The sequence below is a fragment of the Mobula hypostoma genome, chromosome 8, assembly GCF_963921235.1.
Source record: "Mobula hypostoma chromosome 8, sMobHyp1.1, whole genome shotgun sequence".
In the NCBI taxonomy this organism is placed as follows: domain Eukaryota; kingdom Metazoa; phylum Chordata; class Chondrichthyes; order Myliobatiformes; family Myliobatidae; genus Mobula; species Mobula hypostoma.
In genome coordinates, this window is record NC_086104.1 from 113,996,836 (window position 1) to 114,022,253 (window position 25,418).

Here is a 25,418-nt window from a genome sequence, read left to right on the forward strand (position 1 = left end):
CTTTTGTGTAGTCGATAAAACAAACAAATCTTTTTGTACTTGAACAGCTCGTTCTGATAGTATCCTTCACATCAACATCGCATTTCTTGTACCTTTGCCTTTCACAAAACCACATTGTTCTTTACCTATTTCAGCTTGTATCTTACATTCAGCTCGTCGTCAAAATTCTTAGAAGCATCTTAGTGATATGACTCATTAAACTTATGGTCCTATGTAATTCACATTCTATTGTTCCAGGTTTCTTAAGGAGAGTGATAAATATTGATTTTTTCATCTCTTCTGGTATTATTCCAGTCTCATAAATGTCATTGAATAAATCAGAAAGTTTTTCAATTCCATAATCTTCAAGGGCGATAATTTGTTCTATTACTAATTCATCAGGACCTGCCACCTTTTCTTTCTTCATCTTATTTATTGCATTATGAACTTCAGATTTTAAAATACTTGGACCTTCAATGTTCTTCTTAATTTCTGGTTTTTCGCCTCAATTGTCTTCAAACAATTCCTGAATATACTCAGTCCATCTGTTCATAATCTCATCTTTTTCCATGCTAATGGTACCATCCTTTGCTTTCAAACATCCACCTGAAGAACAGAGGAGCTTTTTACCAGTGATATTCTTGATTTGTTGATGTACCCTTTTTGGATCAGTTATAGGAATTCTTTCTAGTTGCTTACATTCCTGGATTAACCATTTTCTTTAGCTTTTTGACATAAGCTTTTTACTTTTTTATCTAAGGACTTATATTCCATAGGATTTGCTTCCTTCAGTCTCCTTTCTTCCATCAGATTTTTGGCTTCATCTGTGATCCATTTATTCTTTGTGCTTTTTCTTTTTTAGGAATCACTGACTCTGCTGATTCTACCAAGGTATCCTTCAGACAGTTAAACTTCATTTTTACATGATTGCTATCATCTTCAACAGATTTTATTTCTAGACTTTGAAATCTATTCCTTACTTCAATTGTAAATCGGGGATCCCCTGGTGCCCAGAATCAACCCTACAGAGCGAAGCATCTTCAGAATTGTCTTGAAGGTCCTCTTGATGCAATTGTTGTGCGATAATTTTGTCAGTTTGACTATGGTTTTCTTAGCAAATGGAAAACTAGTATCTAACAACGGTAGTTTGCTGTTGCCTTCCGTTGGGTGAACTGAAGAAATCGCCATTTCTCTTCCCAAATGTTTATCTGCCTATACTATAGCTGTTGTCATTTGAGGTCGCAGCTCATCCGCCTTCTCCGTCATAAGTTCAGTTACTGAACCCGCCGGATCTGCTGTTGGCCTTCACTTGTATCTTGAGCAGGAACGCTCACAGGTGCCACTGTACCGGGTCAGAGTGGCCCTGGGAGCAATGAATGACTAAGGGGTAAGACCACTTTCCCCAAAGCTCTGAAAGTCCCCAGTCAGAGCCTCATCACGGGTTGCAGTTTAGAGTCATATCCAGGACCGCCCTACAGACAGCGGCAAGAATTGAACCCAGGTGGCTGGCAATTGAAAGTGTTACACTAACCACAATGCTATCATGCTGCTTCAAGTATTTATAACCAAGTAATGGGGAATACAGTGGAAAATGGTGGTGCTGAAACCATTTTATCAAATTATACAAAACATCCAAGAAAGGTTGAGGCATAGCTCTTTAAATCAGTGCTTTCAAGCTCGCATGGTCATGAAATGCTAAAATACAGACTGTCATTTCCCCTTTTTTAAATAAATACTGGTTCTGCAATTGGAGAACATAACATTTTTGGATTTCCTGGATGAGCCATTTGATAAAATTGGATTACATGAAGTTTAATAGCCACTGCTATTTTTGACTCAGCAAGATTAAAAAGAAAGTAAATTACCTGTGATAAACAAGTATCCTATCTTTTATGAAATTCAGTATTTTGTCAAAATATGCCAGGTATCGCATGTTAATGATTTGACCCCTAAAGGAAGAAGAAAAATATTATTGTTGATATACAGACTGCACCAGACAATTTCGAAGCAAATAAGCTTCACGTAATTTGAATAGGAGCCATTTAAAAACAAAACCTCATCAGGAGTGAATCACTGTTTAAAGCAGCAAAGTGAGAGAGCAACATCTTGGAGGATGGGAACCATTTAAAAACAGCAAATCTCATCAAAAGTAAGTCATTGTTCGAAGCAGCAAGTAAGAAAGCAACACCTTGCAGGGTGGGAACCATTTAAAAATCTATAAGGCTTGTCGGGAGTGAGTCTCATTTCAGCCAATAAAAAGAAAGGAGGTGCAGGCAGAACAGCCATTGTTGGAACGGGTCAGTTTTGGATTACGCCAGGCAGCATCTCTAGGAAGAGGTACAGTCGATGTTTTGGGCCAAGACCCTTCGTCAGGACTAACTGAAAGAAGAGCTAGTAAGAGATTTGAAAGTGGGAGGGGGAGGGGAGATCCAAAATGATAGGAGAAGACAGGAGGGGGAGGGATGGAGCCAAGAGCTGGACAGGTGATTGGCAAAAGGGATATGAGAGGATCATGGGACAGGAGGCCTACGGAGAAAGAAAAGGGGGAGGGGGGAAGACCAGAGGATGGGCAAGGGGTATAGTGAGAGGGACAGAGGTAGAACAAGCAGAGAGAGAAAAAGAATATGTGTATATAAATAAATAACAGATGGGGTACGAGGGGGAGGTGGGGCATAGGCGTAAGTTTAATAAGTCAATGATCATGCCAACAGGTTGGAGGCTATCCAGTCGGAATATAAGGTGTTGTTCCTCCAACCTGAGTGTGGCCACACATTTTAATTCCACGTCCCATTCCCATTCTGATATGTCTATCCACGGCCCCCTCTACTGTAAAGATGAAGCCACACTCAGGTTGGAAGAGCAACATCTTATATTCCGTCTGGGTAACCTCCAACCTGATGGCATGAACATTGACTTCTCAAACTTCCGCTAATGCCCCACCTCCCCCCCATACCCCATCTGTTATTTATTTATATACACATATTCTTTTTCTCTCTCTGCTTTTTCTCCCTCTGTCCCTCTGACTAAACCCTTGCCCATCCTCTGGGCTTTCCCCCCCTCCCCCTTTTCTTTCTCCCTAGGCCTCCTGTCCCATGATCCTCTCATATCCCTTTTGCCAATCACCTGTCCAGCTCTTGGCTCCATCCCTCCCCCTCCTGTCTTCTCCTATCATTTTGGATCTCCCCTCCCCCTCCCACTTTCAAATCTCTTACTAGCTCTTCTTTCTGTTAGTCCTGACAAAAGGTCTCGGCCCGAAACATCGACTGTACCTCTTCCTAGAGATGCTGCCTGGCCTGCTGCATTCACCAGCAACTTTTTTGTGTGTTGCTTGAAATTCCAGCATCTGCAGATTTCCTCGTGTCAGTGTTGGATTAGTCGGGGTTTGGCAAGAACCCAGCATACACTAAGGCAGAGTCTTAGAGAGTCATTTAGTGGACTGTAGAACTTAAGAAATTAAAGCCAAAGGTATTACAAGTGTAGGAAGGATGGTAGTTACGGCTGTGGAATGCTCCTCCCATAAGATGAGGGACTGCTCATTAATGGTGCTCTTTATGACCATACCTACAGGAAGTGCACTCAACTTCAGCTCTTGAATGACAGGTCAAGGAATTGGATGTACTCAGGACCATCTGGGATGCTGATAACCTCATAGATGACTTTTACTGAGGTTGTTCCACCTAGAGTACAGGCTTCAGACAGTAGATGGGTGACCACCAGAAGTAAGGGAAGCAGGCCCTGTGGTCATTCTCCTCAGTAACAAGCATGCCCATTTGGATACTGCTGGGGGGGGGGGAGGGGGTGGTGGGGGTTGACCTATCTGGGCACAGCAGCAACTAACAGGCCAGTGGCCTGTCAAGAAGTTCGCTAGTGATAGGGGGATGGACAGGAGAATCTGTGGCTACAAATCAGACGACAGGACGGTGTGTTACCTCCCAGGTACTAAGGTCAAAGATGTCCCAGAGCAGCTGCAAAATATTCTTAAGAGGGAAGGTGAGCAGCCAGAGGAGATGGTGTACATTGGGACCAATGACATAGGGAGAAAAGGGGAAGAGGTCCTGTGCAGTGAGAATAGGGAGTTAGGGAAGAGACTGAAGAGCAGGATCTCCAAGGTAGTAATCTCTAGATTACTGCCAGTACCACGTGCTAATCAGAACAGGAATAGGATGACAGTACAGATGAATGAGTGGCCGAGGATCTGGTGCAGGAAGCAGGGTTTCAGATTTCTGGAACATTGGGATTTCTTCTGATAAAGGTATGACATGCATAAAAAGCATGTGTTGCACCTTGAACTCGAGGGAGACAACTATCATTATGGGCAGGCTTGCTAGAGCTGTTGGGGAGAATTTAAAACAATTTGGCATGGGGATGAAAACCTGCATCAGTCCTCACTGTGGAAGACACTAGGTGTTGAAGGGTGTGAGGGAAGAGAAGTGAGTCCAGTTACTATTACATGGGAGAAGGTGCTCTAAAAGGTGAAAGACTTCAGGATACACAAGTCACCCAAGCCAGATGAACTGCACCCTGTAGAGATTGTAGAGGCATTAGTAATAATCTTTCAAAAAGTATTGGACTCTGGCATGGTACCAGAGGACTAGAAAATTGCAAATGTCACTCCATTCTTTAAGAAAGGAGGAAGACAACAGAAAGGAAATTATAGACCAGGCAGCCTGACCTCAGTGGTTGGGAAGATGTTGTAGTCAATTATTAAGGATAAGGTTATGGAGTACTTGGTGACACAGGACAATAGTACAAAGTCAGCATGGTTTCTGTTTGATGGCTCTGGGGTTGCTGGATTTTAGAAGGATGAGGACCTCATTGAAACCTATAGAATATTGAAACCACAACCAATGGACTCACTTTCAAGGACTCTTCATCCCTTGATCTTGATATTTATTGCTAATTTATTTATTACTATTTCTTTCTTTTTGCATTTGCATAGTTTATTTTGTCTTTTGCACACTGGTGCAGTCTTTCATCTATTCTGTTGTGGTTATTGCTCATGGATTTATTGAGTATAACTGCAAATAAATGAATCTCAGGGTTGTATGTGGCGACATAAATAGACAATAGTAAATTTACTTTGAACTTTACTCATTGAATGTTGTTTTTTGTTTATGTTGAACCCTGACCAACACACCATAACAAATTCCTATTACAAATAAATGTACACACAGTGGCCACTTTATTAGGCACAGCTGTACACCCAAAGATCTAATCAGCCAATCATATGGCAGCAACTCAATGCATAAAAACATGCAGACATGGTCAAGAGGTTCAGTTGTTGTTCACACCAAACATAAAAATAAGGAAGAAATATGATCCAAGTGACTTTTAACTGTGAAATGTTTGTTGGTGTCAGATGGGATGGCTTGAATATCGCAGAAACTGCTGATCTCCTGGGATTTTTACACACAATAGTCTTTAGAGTTTACAGAGAATGGTGTGGTAAATAAAAACATCAACCAAGCAGCACTCTGTGAGCAAAATTGCCTAGTTAATGACAGAGGTCAAAGGAGAATATCCAGACTGGTTCAAGTTGACAGGAAGGTGACAGTATCTCAAATAACTACACGTGACAACAGTGGGGTGCAGAAGAACATCACTGAATGCACAACATGTTGAATCTTGAAGTGGAAGAGCTACAGCACCAGAAGAACATGAACTTGTACTCAGTGGCCACTTTATTAGGTACAGGAGGTACCTAATGAAATGACAACTGAGTGTATATAGTAAATAAAGCTGACCCAACTTCAATGGCTGTTTTGTAAATGAGCATTTTGAGCTCATTTCATGGTCACAGATACATGTGATGAAGACTTACCAACTGCACAGAGTAAAAATTCAATGCTCCCTATTCACTTACAGTGCTCCACTTTGACAAATACCGTATTGTGCAAAGGATTTTGGCACCCCAGCTAGATATCAGTGCCTAGGACTTTTGCACAGTATTGTATACTCATTGCAAGATGTTGACACCCAAGGATTTAATAGTCTGATATAGGATTTATCCACCAGTGATGCAACTAAACAAGGAGCAGTCATTTTCAGACTGGTAGAATTAAAAAAAATCAATTACAATCAGAAAATAAGAAATATGTGTCCAAAAGGGAGCAAGTTCCTTGAGTCTCGCCGCACAGTCGGGGCATGGGGAGAGCATTTGGCTCAACGTCACTCAGAAAATTCTGCATTAGTCGATACCAAGAGCTGCAGCTTTGGCTGCCTCCAAGGCAAACAGCAGCAATTTTGTTCCCTGGCTATGCAGGGAATGCAGGAATATAGATTACATGCAGATTAATTTGGCATCACATTTGGCACAAACATTATGGGCTGAAGAGCCTTTTTATCTGTGCTGCACTGCTCCATGCTCAAACACAAATGAAACACCCATGCCTGCGTTCAGCATCACGAAGGCAGCATTCAGACAAAAGCTGGCATGTGGCAAGTAACAAGTGATGCTTGCACATTCAACATGCCAGGGAATGACTATATCCAAGAAAGGATCTAACTATGCATCTTTAACATTCAGTTGTGTTACCATCATCCCCTCCTCCACCATCAACATCCTTGGAGCTGCCATTGATGAGAAACTCAAATGAACCAGCCACAAAAATACCATGACTACAAAAGAACAGGCTAGAGACTTGGTTTTCTGTGGCAAAGTGATTCAACTCTTGACTTCCCAAGAGTTGAAGGCACAAGTCATGAGCTTGATGAAATATCTGAAGACACTGGAGGTGCCATCTTTCACGTATGACATTAAACAGTGATACAACCAATCCAGTAGGCAGAGCATAAAAAGGCTCCCACGTCACAATGTGGAGAAGAACAAAGTTCCCTTTGGCCAAAATGCCTTCCATTCAGTTCTTTTTAGCAGAATGAAGATGTACCTTATGAGATTTATATGATTATTGAAGCCACGGCTGAGGCTTTGAGGTGGCATCTGGTCCAACCACAGTACTGGCTGATCTGGATCAGCAATCCTAGAGTCAAAAGGCACAGAAAAGGCAAATTAATTTATGACAGCATACCCAAGCTCACCATAACCACCTGTTAAACAATGCTCCACCCTGACCCACGCAGAGAGTGGTGAATGCGTGAAATGGGCTGCCAGTGACGGTGGTGGAGGCGGATACGATAGGGTCTTTTAAGAGACTCCTGGATAGGTATATGGAGCTTAGAAAAATAGAGGGCTATGGGTAACCCTACGTAATTTCTAAAGTAAGTACATTTTTGGCACAGCATTGTGGGCCTGTATTCTGTATGTCTGTAAGTTTTCTATGTTTCTATTCAACAGAAAGAGACTTGGTTTATAAAGTAAACAAAATGTTGCACAGCTAAAGGTTGGTTCAAGGACAGACTGAAGGACTTCTTGTAACATCAACAAATTATGCAGTTAGGCTGGTAATTGGGAATGGAGGCGAGACAACAGCAAAACATTAACAAATCAATGAAAAAAAACATAAAAGCCCTCCATCCAGGCCATGCCATCTTCTCACTACTGCCATTAGACAAGAAGTATAGAAGCCACAAGCCCCACACCACTTGGTTGAGGAATAGTTATTACTCCACAACCATTTGGCTCCTGAACCGGCATTGATAATTCCACTCACACTACTCTGAACCGATTCTACGGTCTACAGACGATCTATGATCTTGAAAAGTGAAAAGTCATTTTTCAAGAACTCTTTACAACTCATATTCTCAGATTATCTGCACACTTTTTCCTGTAAATGCCTGCAAGAAAATGAATCTCAAAGTAGTATCTGGCAACATATTCTTAGTTTGAAAATAAACTTACTTAGAACAACACTACACACAGACTGAAGCTGGAAACTACATTGCCATCATACATTTTTCTTCATTCTTTCCTGAAAGCAGCATCGTGTGCCAAATAATGTTGTACAAAAAACACAAACAGAGCATGAGTAGGTCAATTGACACATTGTGCCTGTCTTGTTATCCATAAAATATGCCTAATCTTTTACCTTAGCCAAATTTTCATGCACCAACCTTATATTATCTTAATAAACATGTTTATTAATCCACCCATGCCTGAAATATGGTCTGCGACTGAGCCTCCACAGCTGTCTTGGGGTGATTTCAAAGATTCATTGACCTTCTAGGTGAAAATTTTTCTTACCTTTATTCTTAATGGCTAACCCATTATTTTGAGGCAATAATCTGATTCTTGGCCAGGAAAATAATATGCTTGCATCAGTCCCATCAAGCCCCAAAGACCTTTGTGTATTTATGTGAGATCAGATATATGATCACAACATTATTCTATATAGTTTCAGAATGACTTTTGTATTTAAATCCCCTAGCATTGAAGGACAATGGATCATTCGTGTTCCTAATTATTGTCGCAAATGCATATTAACTTGGAGTGATACGTGACACAAAACCCCTCTACCACATCTTCCATTTTGGCTTTTGGTATTTGCCTTCTGAAAGAGGGTATCCCTGGGTCTTTTAATTCTCATCCCAGTCACTTAACAGGGGCACAATTGAGAGCATCCTGACTGGCTGCATCACTGCCTGGTATGGGAACTGTACCTCCCTTAATCGCAGGACTCTGCAGAGAGTGGTGCAGACAGCCCAGCACATCTGTAGTTGTGAACTTCCCACTATTCAGGACATTTACAAAGACAGGTGTGTAAAAAGGGCCCAAAGGATCATTGGGGACCACAGTCACCCCAACCATGGTCTATTCCAGCTGCTACCATCCGGGAAACAGCAACGCAGCATAAAAGCCAGGACCAACAGGCTCCGGGACAGCTTCTTCCACCAGGCCATCAGACTGATTAGCTCATGCAGATTTGAGTGTATTTTACATTGAGTGTATGTTACATTGACTGTTCTATTTATTATAAATTATTATAAATTACTATGATTGCACATTGCACATTTAGATGGAGATGTAACGTAAAGATTTTTACTCCTCATGTATGGGAGGGATGTAAGAAATAAAGTCAATTCAATTTACAACAATGTTTCCAGTTGATTCATTGATCCCAAATAAGCACTGGAAATCCAGAGTGCAAGCAAGGTGTAACAGCCAGACCGACAGGTCTCAAGAGTGGCCAGGGCTGGGGTCTGGACTGTGGGTCACATGTTTAGACAGAGCTAGGATTAAGGTCTGGAACACCAAGTGCAAAGAATGTGGGCAGGTTGGTAGCTGAAGTCCGGGTCTACCGTGCTTGTTTATTTCCTGGACCATTTAAACTAGCTGAGTTAATTTATAGATAAATTAAACTAACAAATAACATATAAAAGTTCTTCCAGACTATTCGCTGGGCCATATATTCAACTCTCGTCTCATTGAATCCATGTTTTGTTCCAGACAAGATAATTGATTTGGAGACTGTTGTTCTATGATGGTATTGACATCAATCCTCATCCAGTATCCACATTCCTACACAGCAAGTGTCACTCAATAGCAAATGGAATATTTGGTATTGATAGGAGGAAACTATCCTATTTGGTATTAATTAATTGGAAAATCTGGTGATCTGGCAACAGAATAACTCAGTTTTACTGTACTTCTATTTGCACAATTATTTCCTGTGTCTTGTTATGAATGCTGTATTCTCCTAGCAACAATGTTGATCTTATACCTGCACGCCTCAACCAGAGTTTACTCGGAAGGGACTTTATTACTCATTTCATTACCTGCACCATCCTCTATCCTTCTTCTCTAACTTTCCAAATCTCTCATCTGAATCCTTCTGCCTTCTCCCTACTGTTTAACATAACACCTCATCTAGTCCCAATTATTTTATTCACTTGGTCTCTTGCTTTGATTCAAGTGAACTGCCTATAGAACAGCTGCCCCAGTTCCAGCGCCAATACACAATGAATTGGAGCAGTTTTCTTCCACACCAATCTCTAAGCCACACATTCAACTCTGATTTTGTTGATTCCATGCTTTAAGGCAAGATAACTGATTTGGAGGCTCTTGTTCCACGGCGGTCCTAACATCAATCCTGACCCAATGTCCCACACAAAAATGTTCTGGGAGGAACTCAGCAGATCAGGCAGCAACTCTGGAAAAGAACAGTCAATGTTTTGGGCTGAGACCCTTCATCAGAACCCAACATCCAAATTCTATCCCAGTGTTAGCAAACTACTGATCTGACATCTTGTATGATAAGGATAAACTTCCGATCTCTTAGTCTGCTCAATCATGGACTTTCACCTTATTGTCTATCTGCACTATATTTTCTCTGTACCTGTGACTTTATACTCTGCACTCTGATTTCCTTCTGTACTTCTGTCTGAGTGGCATGTTAAATAAAGCTTTTCACTGTATGTATACTGTATATGTGTATGTATGTACACTATAAATGTGACAATAATAAATCAGTTACCAATTAACAGCACAAACACGAGGAAATCTGCAGATAACAGGAATTCTGCAGATGCTGGAATTTCAAGCAACACACATCAAAGTTGCTGGTGAACACAGCAGGCCAGACAGCATCTTTAAGAAGAGGTACAGTCGACGTTTCAGGCCGAGATCCTTCGTCAGGACTAACTGAAGGAAGAGCTAGTAAGAGATTTGAAAGTGGGATGGGGAGGGGGAGATCCAAAATGATAGGAGAAGACAGGAGGGGGAGGGATGGAGCCAAGAGCTGGACAGGTGATTGGCAAAGGGGATATGAGAGGATCATGGGACAGGAGGTCCGGGGAGAAAGACAAGGGGTGGGGGGAACCCAGAGGATGGGCAAGGGGTATAGTCAGAGGGACAGAGGGAGAAAAAGGAGAGTGAGAGAAAGAATGTGTGTATAAAAATAAATAACGGATGAGGTACGAGGGGGAGGTGGGGTATTAGCGGAAGTTAGAGAAGTCAATGTTCATGCCATCAGGTTGGAGGCTACCCAGACGGAATATAAGGTGTTGTTCCTCCAACCTGAGTGTGGCTTCATCTTTACAGTAGAGGAGGCCGTCGATAGACATGTCAGAATGGGAATGGGATGTGGAATTAAAATGTGTGGCCACTAGGAGATCCTGCTTTCTCTGGCGGACAGAGCCTAGGTGTTCAGCAAAGCGGTCTCCCAGTCTGCGTCGGGTCTCGCCAATATATAGAAGGCCACATTGGGAGCACCGGATGCAGTATATCACCCCAGCTGACTCACAGGTGAAGTGTCGCCTCACCTGGAAGGACTGTCTGGGGCCCTGAATGATGGTAAGGGAGGAAGTGTAAGGGCATGTGTAGCACTTGTTCAGCTTACAAGGATAAGTGCCAGGATGGAGATCAGTGGAGAGGGATGGGGGGACGAATGGACAAGGGAGTCGCGTAGGGAACGATCTCTGCGGAAAGCCGGGGGGGGGCGGGGGGGGAGGGAAAGATGTGCTTAGTGGTGGGATCCCGTTGGAGGTGGTGGAAGTTACGGAGAATAATATGTTGGACCTGGAGGCTGGTGGGGTGGTAGGTGAGGACCAGGGGAACCCTATTCCTCGTGGGGTGGTGGAAGGATGGAGTGAGAGCAGATGTGCGTGAAATGGGGGAGATGCGTTTGAGAGCAGAGTTGATGGTGGAGGAAGGGAAGCCCCTTTCTTTAAAAAAGGAGGACATCTCCCTCGTCCTGGAATGAAAAGCCTCATCCTGAGAGCAGATGCGGCAGAGATGGAGGAATTGCGAGAAGGGGATGGCATTTTTCAGCGAAACGATCTCCCAGTCTGCGTCCGGTCTCGCCAATATATAGAAGGCCACATCGGAAGCACCGGACACAGTATATCACCCCCAGCTGACCATTCAATAGTAAATGAAATTATTTCCCTTCTAACATCCCAACCAACCCTCCTCATCCTCTCCTCTGAACACCTGTCCATGAACAAAGGAACATCACTTGTCACTTCTGCCAACATTATGGAAAATAGAAACCAGGAAGTGTCCTCGCCTCTGTGCATGCTGATGAAATCATTCTTCAAGTATCAACTTTCAGACCCATTATTTTCATCATTATTTTAATAAGCAGATTCTGATTGCTTGACAAATAGTTCACATTCTCATACCTTCACTCGAGTGAAAAATATTGCACTCTTACATCAGACACAGTTCCAAACAAAAGTCATACTTTATTGATCCCAGGGTACAAAAGCAGTACAAACTTCAGATTTCTTCAATAAGAGCAGGCAACTAGTAAAGTGGATTGGTTTTGCTAAAAACATTCTGCTTTTCTATTCATCACTTGGTACCTCTCAGCACTCTTCACAACTATAATTATTTAGTCTCTGCTGTGTTCTGATTTCTGTTAACAGTGAATGTCATTCTTTAGGCCTTTCAAATATTGAAAGGCAGAAAGAATGAACGTGGAGAGGATGTTTCCTATAGTGGGGGGGTCTAGGACCAGAGGGCATAACCTCAGAGTAGAAGGACATCCCTTTGGAACAGAGATGAAGAGCCAGTGGGTGGCGAATCTGTGGAATTCATTGCCACAGATGTCTGTGGAGGTCAAGTCAATGGGTATATCTAAAATAGAGGTCGATAGGTTCTTGATTATTAGGGGTGGTCAAAGGTTACAGGGGGAAGACAGGAGAATGGGTTGAAATGGTCGATTTATTATCTCAATATTTGATAGGTTTCAATGAGATACCTCTTCATTCTTCTAAACTTCAGCATGTATAGGCCCTCAACCATCAAATGCCCCTCACATGTTAACACTTGCACTCCTGGAATTATTCTTACTTCGGCCCATTATGTTTGCCTGTGTGTAGAGCATTGGAATTATTCTAGTGAATGTACTATTTCTGTGAGAAGCATAACAAATCAGCCTAGATGGAATGACAAGCAGTCTTAATGAGCTGAATGGCCTCATTCCACTCCTATGCTTTATGGTCTTAGGTCTATAGAACGTAAAACATAGAATAGTCCAGCACATTACAGGCCCTTCGGCCCACAATGTTGTGCTGACCCTCAAACCCTGCCTCCCATATAACCCCCAACCTTAAATTCCTCCATATACCTGTCTAGTAGTCTCTTAAATTTCACTAGTGTATCTGCCTCCACCACTGACTCAGGCAGTGCATTCCATGCACCAACCACTCTCTGAGTAAAAAAAACCTTCCTCTACTATCCCCCTTGAACTTCCCACCCCTTACCTTAAAGCCATGTCCTCTTGTATTGAGCAGTGGTGCCCTGGGGAAGAGGCGCTGGCTATCCACTCTATCTATTCCTCTTATTATCTTGTACACCTCTATCATGTCTCCTCTCATCCTCCTCCTCGCCAAAGAGTAAAGCCCTAGTTCCCTTAATCTCTGATCATAATGCATACTCTCTAAACCAGGCAGCTTCCTGGTAAATCTCCTCTGTACCCTTTCCAATGCTTCCACATCCTTCCTATAGTGAGGCGACCAGAAATGGACACAGTCTCCAATTGTGGCCTAACCAGAGTTTTATAGAGCTGCATCATTACATCGCGACTCTTAAACTGTATCCCTCGACTTATGAAAGCTAACACCCCATAAGCTTTCTTAACTACACTATCTACCTGCCATGTATTCAACCTGAGCCTGAGGCTCCGGAGGGTTCCTGTATTGTGGAAGACGTCCTGCCTCGTCTCTGTGCCAAAGACGCCGCGCCCCAGCGGCCTCAATGACTACAGACCGGTGGCATTGACCTCCCACATCATGAAGACCCTGGAGAGACTTGTTCTGGAGCTGCTCCGGCCTATGGTCAGGCCACACTTGGACCCCCTCCAGTTCGCCTACCAGCCCCGACTAGGAGTTGAGGATGCTATCATCGTCCTGCTGAACCGTGTCTCCGCCCACCTGGACAAGCCAGCGAGCACTGTGAGGGTTATTTGTTTTGACTTCTCCAGTGCGTTCAACACCTTCCACCCTGCTCTGCTGGGGGAGAAGCTGACAGGGATGCAGGTGGATGCTTCCCTGGTATCTTGGATTCTTGATTACCTGACTGGCAGACCACAGTACGTGTGCTTGCAACACTGTGTGTCCGACAGAGTGATCAGCAGCACTGGGGCTCCACAGGGGACTGTCTTGTCTCCCTTTCTCTTCACCATTTACACCTCCAACTTCAACTACTACACAGAGTCTTGTCATCTTCAGAAATTTTCGGCTGACTCTGCCATAGTTGGATGCATCAGCAAGGGAGATGAGGCTGAGTACAGGGCTACGGTAGGAAACTTTGTTACATGGTGTGAGCAGAATTATCTGCAGCTTAATGTGAAGAAGACTAAGGAGCTGGTGGTAGACCTGAGGAGAGCTAAGGTACAGATCACCCCTGGGGGTCAGTGTGGACATGGTGGAGGATTACAAATACCCTGGGATACGAATTGACAATAAACTGGACTGGTCAAAGAACACTGAGGCTGTCTACAAGAAGGGTCAGAGCCGTCTCTATTTCCTGAGGAGACTGAGGTCCTTTAACATCTGCCGGACGATGCTGAGGATGTTCTACGAGTCTGTGGTGGCCAGTGCTATCATGTTTGCTGTTGTGCTGGGGCAGCAGGCTGAGGGTGGCAGACACCAACAGAATCAACAAACTCATTCGTAAGGCCAGTGATGTTGTGGGGATGGAACTGGACTCTCTCACAGTGGTGTCTGAAAAGAGGATGCTGACTAAGTTGCATGCCACCTTGGTCAATGTCTTCCACCCACTACATAATGTGGGCACAGGAGTACATTCAGCCAGAGATTCATTCCACCTAGATGCAGCACTGAGCGTCATAGGAAGTCATTCCTGCCTATGGCCATCAAACTTTACAACTTCTCCCTTGGAGGGTCAGACATCCTGAGCCAATAGTCCTGGACTTATTTCATAATTTACTGGCATAATTTACATATTACTATTTAACTATTTATGGTTCTATTACTAGTTATTATTTATGGAGCAACTGTAACAAAAACCAATTTCCCCTGGGATTAATAAAGTATGACTATGATTATGAGGTAACTTTCAGGGATCTGTGGACATCTACCCCTAGATCCCTCTGCGCCTCCACACTATCAAGTATCCTGCCATTTACTTTGTACTCTGCCTTGGAGTTTGTCCTTCCAAAGTATACCACTTCACACTTCTCTGGGTTGAACTGCGGGTTGGAATTTGTTGCCTTTGTAGCAGCAGTACAATACAATACATACAAACAGAAAAAATAATGTGAATTACAGTAATACAACTATATATGTATGTCTTTTATATACATATAGGCATCCATTAGTCTCATGAGACCATGGATTTGCGCCTTGGAAGGTTTCCAGAGCGCAAGCCTGGGCAAGATTTATGGAAGACTAGCAGTTGCAAGTCTTCCCTCTCCACGTCACCGATGTTGTCCAAGGGAAGGGCACTTGGACCCATACAGCTTGGCACCGGTGTCGTCGCAGAGCAATGTGTGGTATATATAAACATATATAGATGATTACTATCCCCATCTTTGTTGTGATACCCACCAAACTCATTACGCCATTACCTTCTCCATTTCACAGCGATATCAAACATGTCCTTCCATTGCATCAATCTGGTTTTGCCACCAACACGGATTTTTGAATTTGCCCATGTTCGCTGTACAACTTGCATAATTTCTAATGTTGCAAGTCCCATAGCTGCAAACATATAACAAAAAGATACAACTGATTTAAACAAATATTCTACAACAAATATTTAAAAAACATTTTCTGATGGTTTTTTTTTTGCCTTTCCTCTGGATCTTTCTGCACTGCACAGATAACATCTGAAAAACTAACACTGACAACTCCCTAAGGAGGATCTTCAGAGCCCATCAGAGTAAAACATTGTAAATTTTCCACAACATTTTCTCTATCCAAGGCATAAAACAGCAACTCAGCTTTATTATGTACGTGCGGAGCAACAGTGACAAGGGAGTAGTACGATAAAACGTTTTTACTGAGTCATGTTAGTAACTGTACACACTGGGCAACTTACAGTATGTGTGTGAGCTAATTAAGCCCAGCAGAGGCTTATTATCTGTATGGATTTCGAACAGATATCCAGATAAGTATTAACAGAAGTGCTTGATGCCAAACATAATCGCTGGAGCTTCTCAGTTGAGCTGTGACATCATCAGTGAAGCAAAAGCAATAGCCATTTCTGTTCTGCCGGGCATTCAATGCAAGAGTTGGCTCCCACACTAAGTTGCCCAGCATAGATTGTTACTAACATGACTCAGTCAGAATGTTAATTCATACTACTCCATTTTCGTTTCTACTCCATGAATACAAAACAAGCTTGAGATCAGCAGAAAAGAAATCACAGATTTATGCTGCTAATTTGTTCCAAGGCTCTTCACAGGAATATTATCAGTCATGACTTGACACTGGGAGCTATTAAGATGAAAATGAGACACCGTCCTTGAGGTCAAGCAAGTATTGTCTTGGGGAGTGGAGAGTCAAAGTGTTTTTATTTGAGGAGGGTGGAGGCGAGTCCGCAATAGGAAGAACAAAAATATCATGGGGTTTATACAGCTGGTTACAGAGTTAAAGAGAGGCAAGACCAGAGGAAGATTTTAAAAGAGGAACAAGGATGGGATATTTTTAAATTGGAATATTTCTCAGCTGGCCATCAGGGCTTCACTGATCATGAGGGATATGAAGAGCAGAATTTAAAATGAGCTTAATAGAAGGAGAGTAGAAGAACAGAGCCTGGCTAGGAGAGTTGTGGAATAGTCAAATAGCAAAATGTGCAGCCATCTTGGGGACAGATTAAGCCCAAACAAGGATTCTATGCAATTATTGGAACATTTTTAGTTACCTTTTCATTGGTGTTTTGTCAACAGCCAAGCAAATACACTATTTCTGCTTAGACTTTACATTCAGAATGCAAATAGGAAATCACACAGAATGGTATAATTAGTGTAGTGCCTCAAGGAATCAATGTGATCACTAGTTACAAAGGGTCATCAGTGATTCCACAGCAATAAAGCTTGTAAAAGCAATGGCCAGGCCCTGGTAAGAAAATAAATGCAATGGCAAGCTCTAGTAGCATAAAGAGAAACAAGAATTAGCTTTACTTTTAAAAGTAAGAAACAATAGAAGAAAATACATAAATCAACAATAATAGGCATTGAAGGCAAAGTCAAAATGTGTCGATTTTGAATATTTACTGAAAGGTAAACTATACTTGTGCTAATGGAAGGTCAGATTGCAATGAACTGTTGTGAGACATGGATCCACACCTGCAGAGGTTTCAATCACAAACAGTGTCACTGTGATGCCAAGAAAAGAAAGATGAGAAAACTGCAGATATTCTTTGTGAAACCTGAACTAGCCAGCTACTAATGGACGTAGCTGATTCATGATCCTGATACATGTACACGCACCTATATCAATCACTATCTTTTTAACCAACATATCCAGAGACAGAAGAAACATCAGGTGGTTGGCCATTTCAGTTAGAGGTACTGAAGTCTGAAAATTCTAAATATCTGGATGAACCAGAAATCTAAGGATCTTTTGAAAAAGAGTAGAATTCCAAACCCTAACACATTGTGATGAGATCATCTTAAAGTAGCAAACCTGACATTGTAATTTTACAAGCATCCCTTCATTAACAAAAGCAGAATCAAGGGGTACAAAGGAAAATTATGGCATATTCAAAATACTGGTTTCCCCCGCCATCCGAAGGTAGAGCGTTCCTATGAAACGGTTCGTAAGCTGGAATGTCATAAAGCAAAGAAGCAATTACCATTCATTCATATGGGAAAAATTTGTGAGCGTTCGCAGACCCAAAAATAACCTACCAAATCATGCCAAGTAACACATAAAACTTAAAATAACAGTAACATATAGTAAAAGCAGGAATGATATGATGAATACACAGCCTATATAAAGTAGAAATACTTTTCCACAATCATTGCCTGCACTGTTCTCCGTAGCGAAAATCTCACACAAGCGCTGTTGGCAAAAACACTCTCCCTAGTAACCTTTAAGCCATGAAGCTGCCAAATCATACCAAACAACACATAAAAATACATAGCCAATATAAAGTAGAAATAATGTATGTACAGTGTAGTATCACTTACGGGAATTGGGAAGACAGCGAGCACATTGATGATGGTGTGTTAGGCTGAGTCGTCGGAGGTTGGGGTGGTGCAGTGGTCCCCACCATCCGGGCAGCGAACCGATACCGATCCGCAAAGCATGCAGGGGTACAGCGGTAGCCGGGAGGCACACAGCAATCGATTGCATCGCCTCTGATCTGGGCCGACAATTACGTGCCAGGCGGCACCTAATTAATTAGCATGTTTAGTTCGGCTTTTTTCTTCAAGATGTGCTGTGTGCCTCCCGGCTACCGCTGCATTCTCCGCGAATTGGTATCTGTCCGTGGCCCAGGGGTTGGGGTGCTGGGACATTGGGGTGTCATCTCATCGTCATCTGTTTCCATTAGGGCAGGCAGCTCATCTATGACTGCCTGCCTCGATGTCGAAGGTCGAGGTTCATCATCTGCTGTGGCTGATGTGGAAGGCTTGAAAAACGACAGCATGCTTGACTGCTGAGCCTCGCGCAATTTTCTGTCATACAGTTCTTTGTAAGCACTCAAACCACCTTGCAAATATGCCCTAAACCGACATACCCATATAACCATATAACAATTACAGCATGGAAACAGGCCACCTTGGCCCTTCTAGTCCGTGCCGAACGCTTACTCTCACCTAGTTCCACAGCCCATAACCCTCCATTCCTTTCCTGTCCATATAGCTATCCAATTTAACTTTAAATGACAATATCGAACCTGCCTCAACCACTTCTGCTGGAAGCTCGTTCCACACGGCTACCACTCTCTGAATAAAGAAGTTCCCCCTGCTGTTACCCCTAAACTTTTGCCCTTCAACTCTCAACTCATGTCCTCGTTTGAATCTCCCCTACTCTCAATTGAAAAAGCCTATCCATGTCAACTCTATCTACCCCCCTCATAATTTTAAATACCTCTATCAAGTCCCCCCCAACCTTCTACGCTCCAAAGAATAAAGACCTTTCAAAATTAAAGTCGTACTTTATCATTGCAGCGAAAATCTCACGCAGTTGCTTCACGTTCAGTTCCTGGAAAACTTCACTTTCGGTCCATTCGCTACTGCATTCAGTTTCAATTATTATCCTTTCCTCTTCCAATTGCATCAGCTCCTCATCTATCAGTTCTTGGTCATGGGATGCCAAAACCTCTTCAACATCATCTTTGTCAACTTCCACAGGGCAAACTCACTGTGTCCTTACTTTGTTCACCATGATCGAAACGCTTAATGATGTCTAGTTTTACACTAAGTGTAACACCCTTAGGAGCTCTTTCAGATTTTACCGATACCTTAGAACTCATCTTGCAAACGGCTGCTCACAGGCACGTGTTTAAGCAATGCCGGCAAGAATGCAGTTCCGAATCCGGGGGAGAGCGGCTGCTTGGGGCGCGCGCTGCTTTTTTTTCGTAACAGTGAAAACACCTTCTATTAGCGAAAACAGGGAATTAACGTAGGCCTTTCATAACACTGAGGTTTTGTAAAGTGAACGTTCGAAAAGCAGGGGACACCTGTAACACAAATTTTTCCAGTATTTTCCATCTCACCTCTATGTACCCTTTTGTTTGGAAGAAAGCCTGGTGTAGCATATTGCATGAGTGAACCCAAGCGGTCCGCAGTGCAAATTAGTTCTTGGATCTCTTCACTGTAGCTTTCAAACTTCTGAGGTAGAACATCCCTGTGAAGAACATTAGCATTTTACTAACAAGGATAACTGATATAGTGGATTACATTTAATTGCGTCCTTAGTTAACGGAGACAGCCACTTATTTGGGGCAACTCTTAAAGAACAAAAACAAATCGAGAAAATAACCAGGATTCCCTTTATTTGGGACACTATGCCACTTAATAAGGATACGAGACTGTTGCCGAATAGTTTCTAACCAGCTTTGACCACAAGACATAGGAGCAAAATTAGGCCGTTCAGCCCATCGAGTCTGTTCCACAATTCCATCATTGCTGATCCCAGATCCCACTCAACCTCATGCACCTGCCTTCTTGCCATATCCTTTGATGCCCTGACCGATCAGGAAACGATCAACTTCCGCCTTAAATACACCCATGGACTTGGCCTCCACCGCAGTCTGTGACAGAGCATTTCACAGATTCACTACTCTCTGGCTAAAAAAAATTCCTCCTTACCTCTATTCTAAAAGATTGCCTCTCAACATTTAGGCTGTGCCCTCTAGTTCTGGATAACCCCACCACAGGAAACACCTTCTCCATATCAACCTTATCTAGTCCTTTCAACATTCAATAAGTTTCAGTGAGATACCCGCACATTCTAAATTGCAGTGAGTACAGGTCCAAAGCTGCCAAATTTTCCTCACGTAACCCCGTTCACTCCTGGGATCATCTCATGAACCTCCCCTAGATTCTCTCTGACAACACATCTTTTCTGAGATATGGGGCCCCAAACTGTTGACAGTACTCCAAGTGTGGCCTGACTAGTGTCTTATAAGGCATCCGTTAGTCTCGTGAGACCATGGATTTGCGGAAGGTTTCCAGGGCGCAAGCCTGGGCAAGGTTGTATGGAAGACCGGCAGTTGCCCATTCTGCAAGTCTCCCCTCTCCATACCACTGATGTTGTCCAAGGGAAGGGCACTAGGGCCAATACAGCTTGGCACCAGTGTCGTCGCAGAGCAATGTGTGGTTGTGCCTTTTTCAAGGACACACCACGCTGCCTCAGCTGAGGCTCGAACTAGTGACCTTCAGATCACTGGATCGACGCCTTAACCACTTGGCCATGTGCCAAGTGTCTTATAAAGCCTCAACATTATGTCCTTGCTTTTATATTCTGTTTCCCTTGAAATAAATGCCAACATTGCATTTGCCTTCTTTACCACAGACTCAAGCTGTAAATTAACCTTCTGGGAGTCTTGCACAAGCTCCCAAGTCCCTCTCCACTGCTGTTGTTTGAACCTCCTTCCCATTTAGATAATAGTCTGTACTTTTGTTCCTTTTACCAGCTTGCATCATCATACATTTCCCAACACTGTATTCCACCTGCTACTTTTCTTTTGCCCATTCTTCCAATTCAAGTCCTGCTGCAATCACAAAAAAGTGGGGGCAGAAGAGAGCACTTGCCCCTTAAAGTCTGCCTACACCCCCAGCACTGCATTCAAGATGATTGTGACTGGTTCGATATATTGAACTTTCAGGTATGCCTTAATAACCTATATTCAAATTTACTTTCTAGACTATGGTCTTGGAGAAAGGAAGTGTGATGATTGTTGTAGGAGTGAAAAGAAACACAAGAATCTATGGACAATCTTCTGACTTGTCTGATCATATTATGATTGCTTTCTCACTAATCAATCCAATCAGCGGGGGGAGCAGAACACAGCGAATTAAATAAAAATACAGAAGACACAAGCGGGATGGCCATTGTTGGGAGTAGGTCAGTGATGAGAGTAGGAGTGACAGGCTTTGGCTCAAAAGAGGCATTGGCTCTGGGTAAGCTTCTGTTGAGGTTCCCTTTTTGTTTTCTCTTACTGTACTTAATGTAGTAAATGGCTGTTGTGTGTTCTTCATCGGATGTGAAGTCCTGGGAGACCCAGAGTCTCCCAGGAAACTACATTTGCATGAAGTACATCCGACTGTAGCTGAATTACCTTCAGCTTGTACGGGAGAGTGAGGATATAATCAATCAGAGTTAAAGGGAAGTAGTCACCCCGAAGTTGCAGGAGGCAAGTAGCTAAGTGACTGTTAGGAGAAATGAAAATGTGAATAGGGAGTTAACGCAGACCACCCCTGTAGCCATTCCCCTCAAAAATAAGTATACTGTTTTGGATACTTTTGTGGGGGATGACCTCCCAGGGGAGTGCTACGGAGACCAGGTTACTGGCACTGAACATGGGTCCGTGGTGCAGAAGGTAATGAGGGAGAAGAGGGATAGGGGACCTAACAGTCAAGGGAACAGGCATGAGATTCTGTGGACGTGAACGGGACACCCGGATGGTATGTTGCCTCCCAGCTGCCAGGGTCAGGGACATCTTAGATCATGTCCACAGCATTTTAAGGATGGAGGGAGAGCAGCCAGATGATTTGGCAGATATAGGTGCCAAAATCATAGGAAGGAAAAGCAATGAGGTCCTGAAATGAGAATTTAGAGAGCGAGACAGAAAGCTGAGAAACAAAACCTCCAGGATAGTAATTTCTGGATTGCTACCTGTGCCATGTGCTGGTGAGGGTAGAAATAGAATGATTTGGCAGATAAATGTGTGGCTGAGAAGCTGGTGCAGGAGGCAAGGCTTCAGGTTCTTGGATCATTGAGATCTCTTCTGGGGGAGGTGTGACCTGTACAAAAGGGATGGGTTGCATCTGAACCCGAGGAGGACCAATATTCTTGCAAGCAGGTGTGTTAGAGCTACTGGGAGGGTTTAAACTAATTTGGCAGGGGGGTGGGAATCAGAATGAAGGGACTCAAGATAGGATGGATGGTTAAAAAAAAAGTCAGACTGTCAGGAAGGGCAGACAGATGATAGGACAAAATTGCAGCCAGAAGGGTATCAGTGCATTAGGGATGCAAAAATCAAAGAGGGTAGGAAATACAGCACTCAAAGTGTTATATCTCAATGCACAGAGTGTAAGAAATAAAGTGGATGATCTTGTTCCACTACTACAGATGGTCAGGTATGATGTGGCCATCACTGAATCATGGCTGAAGGATGGTTGTGGTTGGGAGCTGAATGTCCAAGGTGACACGTTATATTGCAGAGATAGGAAGGTAGGCAGAGGGGGTGACGTGGCTCTGCTAGTAAAGAATGGCATCAAATCAAAAGAAAGATGTGATACAGGACTGAAAGATGTTGAGTCCTTGTTGGTTGACTTCACTGCAGGGATAAAATGACCCTGATGGCAGTTATATACAAGCCTCTCAACGGTAGCTGGGATGTGGACCACAGATTACAACAGGAAATAGAAAAGGCGGGTCATAAGTGCAATGCTATGATAGCCATGGGTGATATCAACATGCAGGTTGATAATGGGTCTTAAGAGAGTAAGTTCGTTGAATGCCAACGAGATGGCTTTTTAGAGCAGTTTGTCGTTGAGCCTACTAGGGGATCAGCTATACTGGATTGAGTGTTATGTAATGAACTGGAGGTGATTAGGGAGCTTCAGATAAAACAACCTTTAGGAGGCAGTGATCACATTATGACTGTGTTCAACATGAAATCTGATAGGCAGAAAGTCTGGTGTAGCAGTATTTCCGTGGAGTAAGGTAAATTACAGTGGTATGAGAGAGGAGTTGGCCAAAGTAAATCCGAAGGAGCTGTTGGCAGGGATGACAGCACAGCAGTAATGGCGTGAGTTTCTGGGGAAGTGCAGGACAGATTATTCCAAGAGTGAAGAAATACTCAAATGGCAACATAGTACAACCATAACTAACAAGGAAGGTCAAAGCCGATGTAAAAACAAAAGAGAGGGCATACAACAAAGCAAAAAGTAGCAGGAAGATAGAGGATTAGGGGATTGAGAAGCTTTTAAAAACCTACAGAAACCAACTAAAAGAATCATTAGAACAGAAAAGATAAAATATGAAAGCAAGTTAGCAAACAATATCAAAGTGGATAGTAAAAGCTTGTTCAAGTATGTAAAAAAAATAAAAGAGAGATGAGAGTGGATGTACGACCACTAGAAAATGAGGACGGAGAAATATTAATGGGTGAGAAGGAGATGGCAGATGAACTAAATGAGTATTTTGCATCAGTCTTCACCGTGGAAGACACTAGCAGTGTGTCAGGTGTTGAAGGGTGTGAAGGAAGAGAAATGGTGTAGTTACTATGACAAAGAAGAAGGTGCTCAAAAAGCTGAAAGACCTCAAGGTACAGAGGTCACCCAGACCAGATGAACGGCACCCTAGGGTTCTCAAAGAGGTAGAATTAGACATTGTGGAGGCATTAGTAATGATCTTTCAAAAATCAATGGACTCTGGCATAAGACCATAAGACAAAGGAGCAGAAGTAGGCCATTCAGCCCATCGAGTCTGCTTCGCCATTTTATCATGAGCTGATCCATTTTCTCCTATTTAGTCCCACTCCCCCGCCTTCTCACCATAACCTTTGATGCCCTGGCTACTCAGATACCTATCAATCTCTGCCTTAAATACACCCAATGACTTGGCCTCCACTGCTGCCCATGGCAACAAATTCCATAGATTCCCCACCCTCTGACTAAAAAAATTTCTTCGCATTTCTGTTCTGAAAGGGTGCTCTTCAATCCTTAAGTCATGCCCTCTCGTACTAGACTCCCCCATCATGGGAAACAACTTTGCCACATCCACTCTGTCCATGCCTTTTAACATTCAAAATGTTTCTATGAGGTCTCCCCTCATTCTTCTAAACTCCAAGGAATACAGTCCAAGAGCGGACAAATGTTCCTCATATGTTAACCCTCTCATTCCCGGAATCGTTCTAGTGAATCTTCTCTGTACCCTCTCCAACGTCAGCACATCCTTTCTTAAATAAGGAGACCAAAACTGCCCACAGTACTCCAAGTGAGGTCTCACCAGCGCCTTATAGAGCCTCAACATCACATCCCTGCTCCTATACTCTATTCCTCTAGAAATGAATGCCAACATTGCATTCGCCTTCTTCACTACCGACTCAACCTGGAGGATAACTTTAAGGGTATCCTGTACGAGGACTCCCAAGTCCCGTTGCATCTCAGAACTTTGAATTCTTTCCCCATTTAAATAATAGTCTGCCCGTTTATTTTTTCTGCCAAAGTGCATAACCATACACTTTCCAACATTGTACTTCATTTGCCACTTCTCTGCCCATTCTTCCAATCTATCCAAGTCTCTCTGCAGACTCTCCGTTTCCTCAGCACTACCGGCCCCTCCACCTATCTTCGTATCGTCAGCAAACTTAGCCACAAAGCCATCTATTCCATAATCTAAATCGTTTTTTTTTGTAATATAATTTTTATTGAGTTTTCAAAAAGAATACGTGAAAAAAAAGAATCTACCCTCCCCCCTCCCCTTAACCCCCCCCCCCATATATAGTCCTACCTAAAAAGAAAGAAAAAGAAAAGAACCACCTGGGTATTGGAAGGTTTCCATATGCTCCATGGGATTCAAAATAAATTTGGTATAATTATTCGTTACTTTCCCCAAGTGACCAAAGTCTTTATCGAAGCACTTAAATATGCCATCCTATCTTTTGTAAATAAGGGCGCCAAATATTCAAAAATGTTACATATTTATCTCTTAAATTATAAGTAATTTTTTCGAGTGGAATAGAACTAGCCATTTCATTATTCCAACGATCCATACTTAAATACGAATCAGATTTCCAAGTAACTGCTATAGTCTTCTTAGCTACTGCCAATGCAATTTTTATAAATTCTTTCTGATATTTATTCAATTTAAGTTTCGGTTTTATCCCTTCAATATCACCTAATAAAAATAATACAGGGTTATGTGGAAGTTGAATTGCAGTAATTTGTTCC

The 25,418-nt window shown here is 42.8% G+C and overlaps 1 protein-coding gene across 3 annotated transcripts in view; it reads right to left on the reverse strand.

The window, feature by feature from the left end:
* Positions 1-25,418, reverse strand: part of ttc13 (tetratricopeptide repeat domain 13) — a 115,133-nt gene that overhangs the window by 22,460 nt on the left and 67,255 nt on the right. For all 3 annotated transcript variants that reach the window (XR_010019003.1, XM_063056627.1, XM_063056628.1), the window contains exons 13-16: positions 19,511-19,641; positions 15,411-15,543; positions 6,867-6,959; positions 1,845-1,928 (exon numbers count right to left, since the gene is read on the reverse strand). Coding sequence is in view for 2 of the 3 variants with exons in the window: in XM_063056627.1 (XP_062912697.1) it covers positions 1,845-1,928; positions 6,867-6,959; positions 15,411-15,543; positions 19,511-19,641 (441 nt within the window). In the remaining variant the exon portion in view is untranslated. The remainder of the gene's footprint in view (positions 1-1,844; positions 1,929-6,866; positions 6,960-15,410; positions 15,544-19,510; positions 19,642-25,418) is intronic.